This window comes from Pristis pectinata, chromosome 46 (assembly GCF_009764475.1).
Source record: "Pristis pectinata isolate sPriPec2 chromosome 46, sPriPec2.1.pri, whole genome shotgun sequence".
In the NCBI taxonomy this organism is placed as follows: Eukaryota; Metazoa; Chordata; class Chondrichthyes; order Rhinopristiformes; family Pristidae; genus Pristis; species Pristis pectinata.
The window spans coordinates 2058316-2074481 of NC_067449.1; the positions used below are offsets into that span (position 1 = coordinate 2058316).

The 16166-nt window shown below is 52.0% G+C and overlaps 1 protein-coding gene across 1 annotated transcript in view; it reads right to left on the reverse strand.

Annotated features, from left to right (window-relative positions):
- Positions 1 to 15654, reverse strand: part of LOC127566851 (T cell receptor beta chain MC.7.G5-like) — a 115303-nt gene extending 99649 nt beyond the window's left edge. Inside the window, exons 1-2 of the mRNA XM_052009341.1 lie at positions 15580 to 15654; positions 14018 to 14305 (exon numbers count right to left, since the gene is read on the reverse strand). Coding sequence (XP_051865301.1) covers positions 14018 to 14305; positions 15580 to 15628 — 337 coding nt within the window. The 5' untranslated portion in view covers positions 15629 to 15654. The remainder of the gene's footprint in view (positions 1 to 14017; positions 14306 to 15579) is intronic.
- Between the last annotated feature and the right edge of the window lie 512 nt (positions 15655 to 16166).

The window sequence follows — 16166 nt, forward strand, 5'->3', positions numbered from 1 at the left end:
TTATTCCTCGGGTACCAACATAGTAAGTCCGAAGGATGCCGGGGATGGTTTTACCGCTCAGAGACCGGATGCAACGACGTTCATTCTCAGCTCTCCCGGCGTGCTACCGAACCATTCGGCCGTCTACTTCTGCGCCTGGAGTCTTCACAGCGGCTCAGAGACATCAGGGAGCCCAACAAAAACCTCCCCAGAAGACAGGAAGCAGGTGATGTGCAGGAAGCAATGATCTATGGCCCACAGAGCGAGCACATGCTTGACAGAAAAATGCAAATGAGAACGTGCAAGGCATGGTTCGTGCTTTTTTTTGCAGGTGGCACCGAAATAAGTTAGAGACAGTGAGAACAGACTCAGCAAATTACAGCGGGCTCCCGATCAGCTCAGGATGTGGGCCGGCTGAGAAATGCATTGACTTCAGGAAAGGGGGCTGTGCACATACACCTGACGTTATCAACGGTGCTGAGGCCGAGAGGGTTTAGAGCTTCAAGTCATCACCTCCCGAACTTCACAGATTCCAGCATTGGTAGCTCTTTGTGTTCCTGCTGATCACCGACCTTTCCTCACACCTCCTCCCACCTCTCTCTATCTGCCCCTCCATCTCTTTCATTTTTTCCTTCTCTTCCTCTGCTTCCAGCAACTGTACACCTGCCACTGTCCCCTTTATGTTATGTTATGTCATGGTGCTGAGTCGTTTGGTAACAGTTATTTGATTTTGCAACTTAACACTGAAAAGTTATTGCCAATGGTATCACGAAACTTCAAAATTAGCTAGATCGCTCCACACCGCTCTCCTCCCCTCCCGTCGCCCTCAGCCCATCAATCAGCCCGAGCTCCTGTGTCACTACTCCCTCCGCCACCGCCTCGCTTCTCAGAGTCACAGAGTCACACGGCGCGGAAACGGGCCCTTCGGCCCAACTGGTTGATGCCGACCAAGATTCCCATCTGAGCAGGACCCGTTGGCCCATATCTCTCTCAACCTTTCCTATCTATGCACCTTTCCAACATTGTATTTTTACTTACCTAAACAACCGAAGGACCTGTTTCCATGCCGTATGACCCTGCGACTCTATAATACCAGGCCCTTAGGCCCAACTAGTCCATACCGACCAAGATTCCCATCCAAGCGAGGCACATTTGCCCGCGTTTCGCCCATATCCCTCTAAACCTTTCCCATCCGTGGACCTGTCCAATGTTGTTAACGCACCTGCCTCAAGCACTTCTTCTGGCAGCTCGTTCCATCTACGGACCACCTCTCGGTGAAAAGGTTGCCCCTCTGGTCCCTATTAAATTTCTCTCTCTCTCATCTGAAACCCGGGCCCTTCAGTTATTGATTCCCCAACCCTGAGGAAAGCAGACTGTGCGCATTCACCGTATATATACCCCTCAATATTTTATAAGATCACCCCTCATTCTTCTACGCTCCAATGAGAATAAAATCCCAACCTGCCCAACCTCTCTCCATAACTCAGTCCCGGCAACATCATCGTAAATCTCCCTCTGCGCACTTTCCGGCTTTCCTGCAGCAGGGCGACCAGAACTGGGCACAGTACAACAGGTGCGGCCTTCACCAACGTCTGTACAACTGCAACATCACCTCCCGACTCCTGTACGCAGTGCCCTGACCGATGAAGGCCAGCGTTGGCATCAAGTGCTCGCGGAGACAAGGGCAGTACCGAGCTCCCTCTGCATCACCCCGATAGTGCGCCCCCACTTTATACCCAGTGTGGGCATCGTGCTCCCGGAGACAAGAGCAGGACCGAACTCCCTATGCATCACCCCGACAGTGCGCCCCCACTTTATACCCAGTGTGGGCATCGTGCTCCCGGAGACAAGAGCAGGACCGAACTCCCTATGCATCACCCCGACAGTGCGCCCCCACTTTATACCCAGTGTGGGCATCAAGTGCTCCCGGAGACAAGGGCAGGACCGAGCTCGCTCAGCATCACCCCAACATTTATGAATCAAAGTATTGAGTATTGGAGTTAGGCTGTTATGGTGAGGTTCTATAAGACATCGGTGAGGCCAAATTTGGAGTATTGGGTGCAGTTCTTGTCACCTAACTATAGTAAGGATATCAGTAAGATTGAAAGAGTGCAGAGGAGATTTACTGGAATGTTGCCGGGTCTTCAGGAGTTGAGTTACAGGGAAAGATTGAACAGGTTAGGACTTTATTCCTTGGAGCGTAGAGAATGAGGGGAGATTTGACAGAGGTTTACAAAATTATGTGAGGTAGAGACAGAGTAAATGCGAGTAGGCTCTTTCCACCTAGATTAGGAGAAATAAGTACGAGAGGACATGGCTTTAGGGTGAAGGGGAAAAAGTTTAGGGGAACATTAAGGGGAACTTCTTCACAGAGAGTGGTGGGAGTGTGGAACGGGCTGCCATCTGATGTGGTAAATGCGGGCTCACTTGTTTTAAGAATAAATTGGATAGATACATGGAGGGGAGAGTTCTGCAGGGTTATGGACTGGGTGCAGGTAAATGGGACGAGCGGAATAAAGTTTCAGCACAGACTGGAAGTGTCGAATGCCCTGTTTTCTAGGTTTCTACGTTTCTAAGTGCTCTCGGAGACAGGGGCAGTACGGTGCTCCCTCTGTATCACCCCGACAGTGCGCATCCACTTTATACTCAGTGTGGGCATCTTGCTCCCGGAGACAGGGGCAGTACGGTGTTCCCTCTGCAACACCCCGACAGTGCGCACCCACTTTAAGACCCAGTGTGGGCATCGTACTCCCGGAGACAGGGGCAGTACGGTGCTCCCTCTGTATCACCCCGACAGTGCGCATCCACTTTATACTCAGTGTGGGCATCTTGCTCCCGGAGACAGGGGCAGTACGGTGTTCCCTCTGCAAAACCCCGACAGTGCGCACCCACTTCAAGACCCAGTGTGGGCATCGTGCTCCCGGAGACAAGGGCAGTAGGGTGCTCCCTCTGCAACATCCCGACAGTGCGCACCCACTTTTATACCCAGTGGCATCAAGTGATCCAGGAGACAGGGGCAGTACCGTGCTCCCTCTGCACTAAAGCTGATATATCGACACAGATAGTCTGCGTGAAAAAGGTGCCCCTCAGTTCCCCTTGTAAATAATTCCCCTCTCATCTCACTCTAAACCTACGCACCCCCCCCCCCCCCCCCCAGTTTTGGACTTCCCTCCCCTGGGGAAAGGACCTTATCTATGCCTCTCATAATTTTAAACAGTTCTATAAGGTCGGCCCTCATTCTCCTACGTTCCAACTGATAAAGACCCACCTCTCCCTATAACCCAGGCCCTCTAAGTCCTGGCAAAATCCTGTTAAATCCTTTCTCCACTCTTTCCAGTTAACGACGTCTTTCCTGCAACAGGTTGGCCAAAACCATACACAGTGCGGCCTCACCAATGTTTTGTACAGCTGCAACGTCTTGTCCCAGTGCTCTGACCGATGAAAGCCAGCGTGCTAAACGCCCTCTTCACCACCCTGTCTACCAGTGACGCCGCTTTCAATTAGCCATGAACTTGTACTCCAAGGTCCCTCTGTTCCATTACACTCCCTCCTGCGCATCGGTGTCAATCGCCTTAGTCCAGGATGGGTTACTGGAATATATCAACCCCTCCCACTATTCGATCCCCCCCATGTTTTTTCACACCCTGCCCCCGAAGGAATTGCTGATGTTTCTTGTCACGCGTCCGGTTGTGTTGTGGGATCCAACCCCAGCTGCAGTTCCAGTTTCAACAGCCAGGTGCCTCCTTGCATTGCAGTCATGTTTTTTGTTGGGCTGCGCCCACTCTATGAGCCACTGTGAAGCCTCCAGGCGCAGAAATACAGAGCCGAGTTCTTCGCTTGCAGGTTGGGGTTGCTCAGAATGAACGTCTTTCCATCCGGTCTGCGAGCGGTGAAACCGTCCACAGGATCCTCTGAATTGACAGCGTTGGTAAGGGTGGAATAGAACAGGTTCTCCGGCTCCTTCCCGGGGAACTGTCTGTACCAGTAGATGTCAGGATCAGTGCTGGTGCCCGTCACGGTGCATTTCATCGTCGCGTTCTGTCCGGGGGATCGGGAGAGCGCGGCCGGGGTCTGCTCGATCTTCTGAGAGTTGACCTCTGGGATAGTGACAGGGAGAGGAAGAAGGTTAGTGATGGTCCGGGAGGACCGTGGTGGGGGAGAGTGGGGGAGAAACTGCAGACACAGGAGGACGCAATAGGGAAGACAAAGGGACTTGACGTAGGAAGGCGAAACGGTTTGTAGCAAGAAACCGCAGAGAGTTGTGGACACGGCCCAGCACATCACGGACACCTGCCTCCTCTCCGTGGACTCTGTCTACCCTTCCCGCTGCCTCGGGAAAGCAGCCGCCATAATCAAAGACCCCCACTCACCCCGAAATCCTCTCTTATCCCCTCTCAGAAGTTACAAAATCCTGAAAACACGTACCCCAGGCTCAAGGACAGCTTCTATCCCGCTGTTTGCAAGACTATTGAATACGATAAGATGGAGTCCTGACCTCACAATCCGCCTCGTTGTGACCTTGCACCTTATTGCCTGCCTTTCTCTGTAACTGGGACACTTTAATGTGCATTGTGTTATTACTTTACCTCGAGGCACTGTTGAAAGCGAGTGATGCATGAAGATAATTTCATGAACATAGTAGAGAGCAATGGAAAGACGGAACGAAGAATGAAAACGAACGAAAGTCCTTTTCAGTGCAAAGTGATCGAAGTGGTTATAGAGTTGCTAAACTACAGCGAATAAGACCCAACGATCAAGGATGAGCGGACAGGGAGAGAAGATTAAGAAAAGAAAACGGATGACTCAGAAAACAAAACAAGTGAAGGAATATTAACGCGAATGATAACGTGGGGGAGATCCTTACGATAAACCCAGATCATGACCCCGAGTAACAGGAACATCCCTCAGCCGAAGCTTCTCTCTCAATAGTGAGCGGAGAGTCTGGGGGGTGGAACGCGGGACACATGCCACGCCCCTGAGTCAACCCCCGCCCTCCTATTGGCTGTTTCGTACCTGCCCTTTGCGATTGGCAGATTGGCAGTCACGGGACCATGGAGAAGCACAACGTTGCCAACATGTTAAAGTCTGTGTCGAGTTTATTGTCGGATGCAGAAGTCCATGTGGGTAGAGGTGCAATGAAAACCTTACTTGCAGCAGCATCACAGGCACAGAGCATCAGATAAGCAGCATTCACAAGAGAAAAAACATGTTAGACGAAAGTTAAGCACAATTTTGAAAAGGAAATAACACAGTTGAACCAGAAAGCAGTCCATTTTTAGTGCAAAGTGATTGAAGTGGTCGTACTGTTGTTAAACTCCAGTTGTTCCGGTTGGTTCAATGACAGAGTAGTCGAAGGGAAGTAGCTGTTCTGGAACCTGGTGGTGTGGGACTACAGGCTTCTGCCCGATGGTAGCTGCGAGAAGATGGCACGGCCAGGATGGTGGGGTGGGGGGGGGGGGTGTAATCTGATGATAGATGTTGCCTGTTTGAGGCAGCTCCTCCTGTACAAACTCCCGATGGTGGGGAGGGAGCTGCCCGTGATTTATTGGGCTGAGTCCACTATTCTTTGCAGCTTCTTACGTTCCTGCGCATTCGAATTGCCGTCCCAGACCATGATGCAACCAGTCAGGATTACCTTCAACAGTATATCTGTCGAGGTTTGTGAGAGTGTTCGCTGACAAACCGAACCTCCTTAACCTCCTGAGAAAATAGAGACGCTGTGGCGCCTTCCTTGTGATTGCGTCCGTGTGCTGGGCCCAGGACAGTGCGTTAGAGACGTTAGCCCCCGGGGATTTAACACTGCCGACTCTCTCAACCGCCGATCCCCCAATGTAGGCTGGCGCATGTTCGCCCTCCTCCACCTTACTGAATTCAACAGGGGAGGGGAGGCTAGACGGGAAATATTTTCATTTCTAAGATTTCTTTATTAGTCACAAGCACATCAAAACACACAGTGAAATGCATCTTTTGCGGGGAGTGACCTGGGGGCAGCCCACAAGTGTCGCCACGCTTCCGGCGCCAACATAGCATGACCCGTACATCTTTGGAATGTGGGATGAAACCGGAGCACCCGGGGGAAACCCACGCAGACACGGGGAGAACGTACAAGCTCCTTACAGACAGTGGCCGGAATGGAACCCGGGTCGCTGGCGCTGCAATAGCGTCCCGCTAACCGCTACATTGGTCTATTATTGTCACATGTACCGAGACACAGTGAAAAGCTTCTGTCTGCGCGCCGTCCAGCGATCATGCCATGCATAAGTACATCGAAGTAAACAGAATGCAGAATAACGTGTTGCAGTTACAGAGAATGTGCAGTTGACGTGGACAAATAACGCGAAAGGGCCACGACGGGGTAGGCTGAGAGATCAAAAGTCCATCTCTTAGCGTTCGAGAGGTCCGTTCAAGAGTCTGATAACAGAGGGATAGAGTAAGTCGTGGGAGATAGCAGGACTAAGGGTTTCCGGTATCCTTCTTAGGAGATACCAAGTAACCTGTCGCCAAATCAGTGCCCCTATCCACGGCGTTGTTGCGCTTTATACCAACGTGTCTGGAGTTACAAAGTGGACGGGTGTTCGACTGAACTATTCCGTGTCCCAGTCTGACTCTAACATTCAATTTCAGACAATACTCCGCCCAGAACACGGTACTGCACGGTAGCGTAGCGGTTAGCGCGACGCTATTACAGCGCCAGCGATCGGGGTTCGATTCCCGTGGCTGTCTGTAAGGAGTCTGTACCTTCTCCCCGTGTCTGCTGGGTTTCCTCCGGGTGCTCCGGTTTCCTCCCACATTGCAAAGACGTACGGGTTGGTTAATTTGGGCCAGACTCGATGGGCCAGAAGGGCCTGTTACCACGCTGTAAATAAAACTTAAAAAAGAAGAAAGGGGCGCTGGAGCTGAGGGGCCCGAACGGGAGGCATGGAAGCGGAGAGTAGTGCGTGGGGACTGACGAGGCTGAGGAAATCCTCCGCTGAGTGTGGAAGTCAAGAACTGGTCTGCATTGGAGTCACACGGCACAGAAACAGGCCGTTCGGCCCAACTCGTCCTTCTCTACCGGCGCTAGGCCCATTTGCTGACATTTGGCCCGTGTCCCTCCCAAACCGCTACACTACCGCTTCTGGGTGCTTGTGCGCGTTTGTGTATTGGTATTGGTATTGGTTTATTATTGTCACTTGTACTGAGGTCCAGTGAAAAACTTGTCTTACAAACCGATCTTACAGGTCAATTCATTGCACAGTGCAGTTACATCAAGTTAGTACAGAGTGCATTGATGTAGTACAGGGTGCGTTGATGTAGTACAGAGTGCATTGATGTAGTACAGGTAAAAACGATAACAGTACAGAGTAAAGTGTCACAGCTGCAGAGAAAGTGCAGTGCAATAAGGTGCAAGGTAACCACAAGGTTAATCGTGAGGTCGTGAGGTCATAGGTCATATTCCATCTCAAGGGGGGGGGGGGGCGGTGTACATGCTCCTGTCCACATCAATGGCGCTGAGGTCGAGAGGGTTGACAGCTTCAAGTTCCTGGGAGTGAACATCACCGACAGCCTGTCCTGGACAAACCACGTGGATACCATGGCCAAGAAAGCTCACCAGCGCCTCTACTTCCTCAGGAGGCTAAAGAAATTTGGTTTGTCCCCTTTGACTCTCATCAAATTTTACCGATGAATCATAGAAAGCATCCTATCGGGACGTATCACTGTTTGGTACGGCAACTGCTCTGCCCAAGATCGGAAGAAGCTGCAGAGAGTTATGTATGTATGCGTGTCTGTGAGATTGCGTGTGCGTAAATAAATTGGTAAATTGGTTTATTATTGTCACATGTACCGAGGTAGAGTGAAAAACCTGTCTTACATACCGTCCGTACAGATCAATTCATTACAACAGTGCGTTGCGGAAGTACAGGGTAAAACCAATAACAGAATGCTTTGTCCTGCATCAATGCACTGTTTTGATGAAATGATCTTTATGGACGGCTTGGAAAACAAGGTTTTGACTGTACTTCGGTACACGTGACAGGAATAAACTAATTTACCAATTTACCCCACCTAATTTTATATACCTCAATCTCTTCCGCTCGTCACTTCCTGCGCTTCACAGAAAACAGAGCAACTCTCTTCAATTTCTCCTCATAACTGATAAACCCCGTCTCAGGCAACGACCTCCTCTGCAACACCTCCAGTCCTATTAAGGCCTTTTCTGGCTGTCTATCACCAGGGTCTGTCAGTTATAGATTTATACCACAAGCAGCAAGGCTAATAGACGAGGTTAGCCCAACTCGTCCATGCCGACCAAGGTACTGACCTGAGCTTGTCTCGTATGATTGCGTTTGGACTGGATCCCTTCAAGTTCTTCCAATCAGTGTACCGATGCAAATGTCTTTCAAACATCCATGTCCCTGTCTAAATGTAATTGTACCACACCTACTTCTTCCTCTGGAGAAACACACACAGAATGCTGGAGGAACTCAGCGGGTCAGGCAGCATCTATGCAGGTAAATGAACAGTCGACGCTTCGGGCTGAGACCCTTCATCAGGACTGGAAAGAAAGGGGGAGGGCAGAATCAAGAATGAAAGGGGTGGGGGGTAGGAAGGGGGAAGACCAGGAGATGGCGGGTGATAGGTGGACCCAGTTCAGAAGGGGAAGGTAGGTAGGTGGCGGGGGGGGGGGGGGGGGGGGGGGCGGGGTGGTAAATGGGAATGATGCGGGAGGCTGGGAGGTGATATGTGGAAGAAACTAAGACGACGGAATCTGATAAGAGAGGTCACTAGATCGTGGAATAAAGGGAAGGAGGTGGGGAACCGGAGGGAGGAAGGTGCGGGTGATGGGTAGGTTGTGAGGGCGGGGGAGGGAAAAGAGAAGGGGTAGCCACTTCCTCTGGCAGATCGTTGCAAACACCCAACACACTCCGTGTGAAAAACCCGCCTCTCAGGTCCGCTTTAAATCATCCGCTCCTGCCCTCTAGTTTTGACTCCCTTACAATGGGTAAAAGGACTGCGAGCATCCACCTTACTTACGCCCCTCGTGGTTTTATAAACCTCCATAAGGTCACCCCTCAGCCTCCATCGCTCCAGAGGACAACAGTCCCAGACGTCCAGCCACACCACCCCCCCCCCCCACCCCGGCCTTGTCACTGAAACCCTCTAGTCCCGGCAACCTCCTTGTCAATCCATTTATCCGTGGCCATCACATTATCCCAGAATGGATTACTGGGATCTGTCAGCCCTTCGTTTCGACACCCGCCACCCTCCCCCCCACCGGTGGTTTTACACAGCCTGCCCTCAAAGTAGTCAACGCAGAAGCCCAGCACATAGATGCGATCACAAGGAAGGGGCGCCAAACGCCAGCGCCTTCCCTTCCTAAGAAGGTTGAGCTTCGTCTTGTCACCGAACACTCTGACAAACCTCTACAGATATACTGTTGAAAATATCCTGACTGTTTGCATCCTGATCTGGTAAGCAATTCGGAAAGTCAGAAGTTGCAGGGAGTGCGGGAATCTGCCCGATACATCGCGGACACATTCCCCCCACCCACCGTCGGGATCATCTACGGGAGGGGCTGACTCAAGAAGGCAACGTCCGTCATTAAAGATTCCCCCACCATTCGGGCCGTTCCACCTCCTCTCAGCTCTCATCGGGCAGGAGGTACAGAAACCTGAAGTCCCCACACCACCAGGTTAAACAACAGCGACTTCCCTTCAACCTTTCTGTTCTTGAAACAACCGACACAGCCATAATTAGCAACACTATGAACACTTTGAGCACTATGCACTAAAATGGACTTTATTTTGTTTTATTTGTGATTTTTTTTGTAAAAATTGTGTAGAATATAAGCGTAATTTATGTTTTCCGTGTGTACGCTGCTTATCTGATGCTCTATGCCTGTGATTCTGCTGCAAGAAAGATTTTCATTGCGCCTGTGCACACACGGACTTGTAAATCTGACAATAAACTCGATTTCGACTTGGGCGCCATTCACCTTCTTTACCACTCTATCGACCTGTATGTCCACTTTCAGGGAGCTGAGAACTTGGACCCCAACACGCCTTTGCACACTAACGCTGTCAACGGTCCTGCCGTTAATGGGGTCCTGTCCTTTTACATCTGACCTCCCAATTGTGCGACACCTCACACTCGCCATGACTAAACTCCATCTGCCATTTCTGTGGCCTGTGTCACTGACTGTGTCCCCACTGACGTTAATCCCCCTCTCTCATAAAGTACTCAGTAACCCCTCTTCCCCAGTGCCCCCTCTCACTGCCTGTATCCCCACTGATGTTAATCCCGCTGACTCACACCGCCCCTCAGTAATACCTTTCCAGATCTACTTGTGCATCTGACGACAAACTCGTCATTAGACGGAGCACTTTAACGACTTTGTGGCAGAGTTTAACCCCAGCTGCGGGTGCATTTTCCACCACTAGGTGGTTCCTTTCGATGTCAGCATGTTTTTGTTGGGCCTCCGCCGCTATCTGAGCCACTGTGAAGACTCCAGGCGCAGAAATACAGAGCCGAGTTCTTCGCTTGCGGGTTGGGGTTGCTCAGAATGAACGTCTTTCCATCCGGTCTCCGAGCGGTGAAACCGTCCACAGGATCCTCTGAGTTGACAGATTTGGAAGCAGCGGAATAAAATAGGTGCTCGGGCTCCTTCCCCGGGAACTGTCTGTACCAGTACATGTAAGGATCAGCGCTGGTGCCCGTCACTGTGCATTTCATCGTCACGTCCTGTCCGGGGGATAGGGAGAGCGCGGCCGGGCTCTGGTCTATCGTCTGCGAGTTGACCTCTGGCATAGAGACGGGGAGAGGAGGAAGGTTAGTGATGGGCAGGGAGATCCGGGGAGGATCGGGCGGGTGGGATGGGGTTGGTCAGTGTCGATATGGAGACCGTGAGGGGGAGAGATGGAAAGAGAGTTTGAGAAGAGAAATAAAACAGGCAAATTTAGGGAGTAGACCGAGAAAGATAGAAAAACGCGGAATTAGAGACGGAAGGAAAATAAATGGAGACAGCTGAAGAAATGAGATGGAGAATCAAAAGAAATGGTCGAGGTTGAAGGGGAAAAGTGGGAATGCGAGGACGGAACAATGTCGGGCAGAAGGATTGGTCAGGAAACCTGGAAAGGAATTGAGCGGTGATGGGGAACAGTGGACGTAGAGTGCGGACCGGCAAGTGCGGAGACCGGAATAGGCTGGAAAGATGGACGGGGCGGTAAAAGAGCCGAATGTAGGTCGCTAAGTTTGACAAGCGAGAGGTGAAATCGTGGGAGGAGAACAGAAGGGGGAACTGAGAGACGCGGACAAAAAAATGTGAAGGTTTGGAAAGACGCCGGAGAACCGGGGAAGAAATAAACAAAAGATTGGAGTGGGACGAAACTCCTTACGGTGGACCCAGATGATAAGCCCCAGGAAGACAGACATCGCTCCTTCCTAACGTTGCTTCCGATAATGAACGAGTCTCGGGCGCAGAACGACACTGTGTTTGCGGACGCTTGACAAGGGAGTCAGGAAGAGATGCCCCGCCCTCCGACTGTATCGGAGAGGCTCCCCTCCGCCTGCCATTGGCCAGTCTCTGGCAGGATCTAGCTGATAATTGGATGTTTGCAGCGGCAGCACAGTACGCTACAAGCGTGACAAACAGAAGTGAAGCTAAGCTTATATTTAAATTAATTTCAACTTGCAATTATCAGAGACAACCGGAAGATACACGTCAGGCTTTCAAAGTTGGTGAGGTCGCACTTGGAGTACTGTGTTCAGTTCTGGTCAACCTCCTGTTGGGAAGATGCCGCTGAGCTGGAAGATGCGCACGGAGAGATTTGTGAGGATGTTTACAGGACTTGGGAGGCCGATGTCAGAACATCGTTCGAGAGGGTGAACAGTCGCAAGGCGTCAAGCCCCGACGTTGTACCTGGGTATGTGTGTGTGTCACACTACCATACCCTGTACATCCCATGTGTGTGTTTTCCCGTGTGCTGGTGTGGGGATTCTGTTCACCGTGTGTGTGTGTGTGTGTGTGTGTGTGTGTGTGTGTGTGTGTGTGTGTGTGTATGTATGTGTGTGTGTGTGTGTGTGTGTGTGTGCGTGCGTGTGTGTCTCCCAGTGTTGGACCCTGTACATCGCGTGTGTGTGTCTTCCTGTGTTGCAGTGTGGGTTGTTGATCCCGAATGTGTGTGTGTGTGTGTGTGTCTGTGTGCGCGTGCGTGTGCGTGTGTCTGTGGGCGTATGCATGCATGTGTGTGTGTGCGTGTATGTGTGTGCGTGCCTCTGTGTGTGTGTTTGTGTGTGTGTGTGTGTGTGTGTGTGTGTGTGTGTGTGTGTGTGTGCGTGTGTGTGTGTGCACGCTCTCTCGCAGAGGAAGCAACGACATGAGCTCTAAGGAGAGGTCGGCCAGAAAGGGCTTGCTTTCTCTGGAGCGGCAGAGGGTGAGGGGAGACCTGTTAGAGGTTTACAACATTACAAGAGGCACAGATAAAACACACGGTCAGTATCTTTCTCCCTCAGAGTGGAAATGTCTAATACCAGAGGGCATGCATTTAAGGTGAGAGGGGAGAAAGGTCAAAGATGTGTGGTGCAAGATGTTTACACAGAGAGCGGTGGGTGCCTGGAAAGTGCTGCCAGGGGTAGGGGTGGAACCAGATACGAGGTTCTGAAATGCAGGCATTCCACGCCCGCTGATTTGACGCAGAATGCCTGCATGTCCATTTCAGCCTCCCTCCCGGCACAGCCAACTGGAGTCCCATGGATAACATCTGCTGATCCCATTTGCCTGCAAGGACTCCTGTCCCTCCAAACCTTTCCTGTCCGATCACGCGTCCAAGCACATTTTAAACGTAACCGCGCCTGCTTCGGCCACTTCCTCTGGCAGTTTCGTTCTCCGGCCGGGAGCGGTGGACGGGTTCCCAATCTCCCCGTCGCCAGACACTTCAACTCCCCCTCCCGCTCCATCACAGACATGTCAGTGCTCGGTCTCCTCCGGTGCCGGGAGGATTCCAAGAGCAAACCGGAGGAACAGCACCTCATTTCCCGTCTTGGAACCTTGCAGCCTGACGGCATGAACGTTGAATTCTCCCACTTAAAGTAATCCCCCCACCCCTTTCCGACACATCCCAACCATGATACTTCTTTCCTTCCCTTTCCTAGCCACTCTTTTTTCGCTCCCTTGTTTTCCATTCTCTTATCTTTGACCCATCTCCCGGTGGATCTGCTCTATACTCCTTCCCCGCACCTGCCCATCACTTGTCTCTTACCTGCATCCACCTGTCACCGCTTTGCGCTCACACCGCCTCCAATCTTGTGTCCACCTATCACTGCTCTGCTTTTCCCTCCTGGATATTGGGCTTCCCTTTTTCCTATCTTCAGTCCTGAAGAAGGGTCCTGACCCGAAATGTTGACCTCCTGCTGTTCTCCACGGATGCTGCCTGGCCTGCTGAGTTCCTCCAGCATCATCGTGTTTTTCGTCCGCCCTTAAATTTACTTGGTCCACCTCCCACCCCTCTCTGCCATTTCTTGACCCTCTCTGTCTCCACCTCGAGAGACGGATTATCCACTGACGTCTTCTAGAAACCCACTGGCTCTACCTCTTCCCACAATGTCACATGCAAGGATACAATTCAGTGCTCTCAGTTCCTCCGCAGTCCCCCCTCCCACTTTTTATACTGCCTATCTATCCCTCTTTCTCTCCGGTCCCGATGAAGGGTCTCGACGTGAAACGTCAGCTGTCAGTTTCCTTCTACAGATGCTGCCTGAACCGCTGAGTTCTTCCAAGACTTCTTGTGTTGCTGATGGACCGCCATCTATCACTGCCACCTAGCGGGCAGAAAAAACCCCACCTCGTCCAGTTGAGGAAAGCTCTCTGAGCCAGGGACTAGCACTGCTTCCGAGTGGTGGACGTCGAATATCTGCCCGGTGCTGCCACCTTGTGGTAGAATAGAAATCAGGAACCTACTGCGAGGACTAAACCCGGCCCGGGGACAGGACGCCACCTATCATCCACGTCGGGGGACGTTTTTGTAACGGGAGCCCCGCGTTCTGAAGCTCTGTGCGCTACTGCAAGAGCAGAAGTAGACGGCCGATTGAGAGGGCGAGGGTTTGTTCAGTTCCAGTGAGAACAGCGTGTTGCTGGGCCTCCTGGCCGTATATGAGTCGGACGTGTAGTTGCTAACAGAACCTTGCGCAGCAGAGGTGAAGAGAAGTTCCAATGCCCCGTTGCTTCGCTGTCGGTACCAGGACATGAAGGGATAGCCTGTGTTGCTCAACGTGCATGTGAGCTGCGTCTTCTCCCCGGCTCCAATGGACAAGTAAGAAGGCGACACCTCCACGTACGTGGCCAGTATTCCTGAGGGATAGAGAATGTCTTAGTTCAAAATGTTTGCAGAACTCTTTCGGGCCGAAAGCAAATGCAGTGAAAAAAACCCGATAAACCGCTATTCGATTAATCAACAATCCTGATGAATCGGCAACTGACTCACACGGTGTCGGTAACCGTGCTCCCTTGAAATTCAACAGGTGTCCATTTGTCGGTCTCCCGTGAAACTCACTGGGGCCCCAGTTCCCGGACTGCGAAGAAACTTATTGGTACCCGGTTTCGCTCGATCCCTTGAAACTAGCCAGGGACCCACGTCCCGCACTCCCTTGAAGCTTACCAGCGCCCCGGTTCTGGCGCACCCCTGAAACACACCAGGGACCCGTTTCTGGCGCTCCCTTGAAACTCACTAGCGATCCGCTTCCCGCGCTCCCTTGAAACTCACCAGCACCAGATTCTGAATCCAGTGTTCCCCTGAAACTTAGCGGAATCACTGACAACTTTATGATGCGTGTTATACTGTGTAGGTGATTTTTAAACGTGCATTGAACGAGTGTTGGGGGCATTAATTTCAATACCATCCAAAAAGCCGGCTGAATGACCTTTTACTGCCTAGTGTCCGAAGAGAAGTGTTGTCAATCGACAACTCCACGAAGCAAATTGAAGTAAAAGACTCCGTTTGCTTTTTGGACTCCGTTTGCAAATGCAGTTAGACAGCGTGAAAACAGGCCATTCAGCCCGCCAGGTACCAACCGACTATCAACCATGTGCACCAATCTCATTATATTTCCACGTTCGCCTCAAGTTCCCAGACTCGAAGACACTCCGACGCGCACACGAGGGAGAATTTATAGCGGCCAAATAACCTGCCATCCCGCACGTCTTCGGGATGTAGGAGGAAACCGGAGCACCCGGGGCGGGGGGGGGGGGGGGGAGGGTGGGGGGCGAAAAGCAAGCGGGTCGCAGGGAGAGAAGGTGCAAACTTCACCCTGGTAGCACCGGGGGTCAGGATTGAACCCGGGTCGCCGGCACAGCGAGGCGACGGTTCGACAGACTGCCACACTTCCCCCTCTGTGGGTTAAATGGTTGCAGGACATCTTCAGGAACGGCTCCTTGTCCCCCGTCCACCAGGCTCTTCCTCGAAAGGACCGAGGGGATCCTTTGCACCCAGAACCTCCTTGAGGTCTCACCCTATCGCGGACACCCGCACCGATGGAACAATCCGTCGGGATCTTCACGGCTGACTTCATATCAGCTTTCAACAAAAGACCCTCTGACCACAGCTACTCTTCCAGAGATTCCCTTACCTGGCACCAGGATGAGCAGAAATGCAAGGCGACATTCTGCGCGGATCATGATTGAATCATTCGACTCTGCGTCCGTCTGTGAGCGAGTGTCTCTCAGTCTGAGGGGGAAGGCTGATTACCAAACTTCCTGTTATCATTGTCACGTGGGCACGCCCATTTCCCGCGAGGACGGGGTTCCATGCCACCCGGGCTCCGCACTGTGGCGCATCAGTGAGCGGGTTTGCTTCAAGGCTCCGGCGATCCGGCTCCCGACATCGGCCTCGGCCGCGGTCTTGCGGCGCGCTCGATTTCGTCGTGACCGCGCTGGTTTCCTCCTGGATCCAAATGCCGATGCAACGTGAATAGGCCTCTTGATGGAGGTGAGTTGCAAAGGACTAAAATGGAGCTGGTTGAACAAGAGTGTGTTTGTGCTCCGGTGAGACCTGCTCAAGAGTTTCCAGCATTGTTTTGTTGTTGAGAGAGCGTAAGTTGAAGGACTACAGGGAAATAAGGAACGGGAAAGATGGGAGAGATCCGATGGGAGCTCTGATTGTCCGAGTGATCTGATCGGAAGCCAGATGCCGCACAACACTCAATGACTTGCCAGC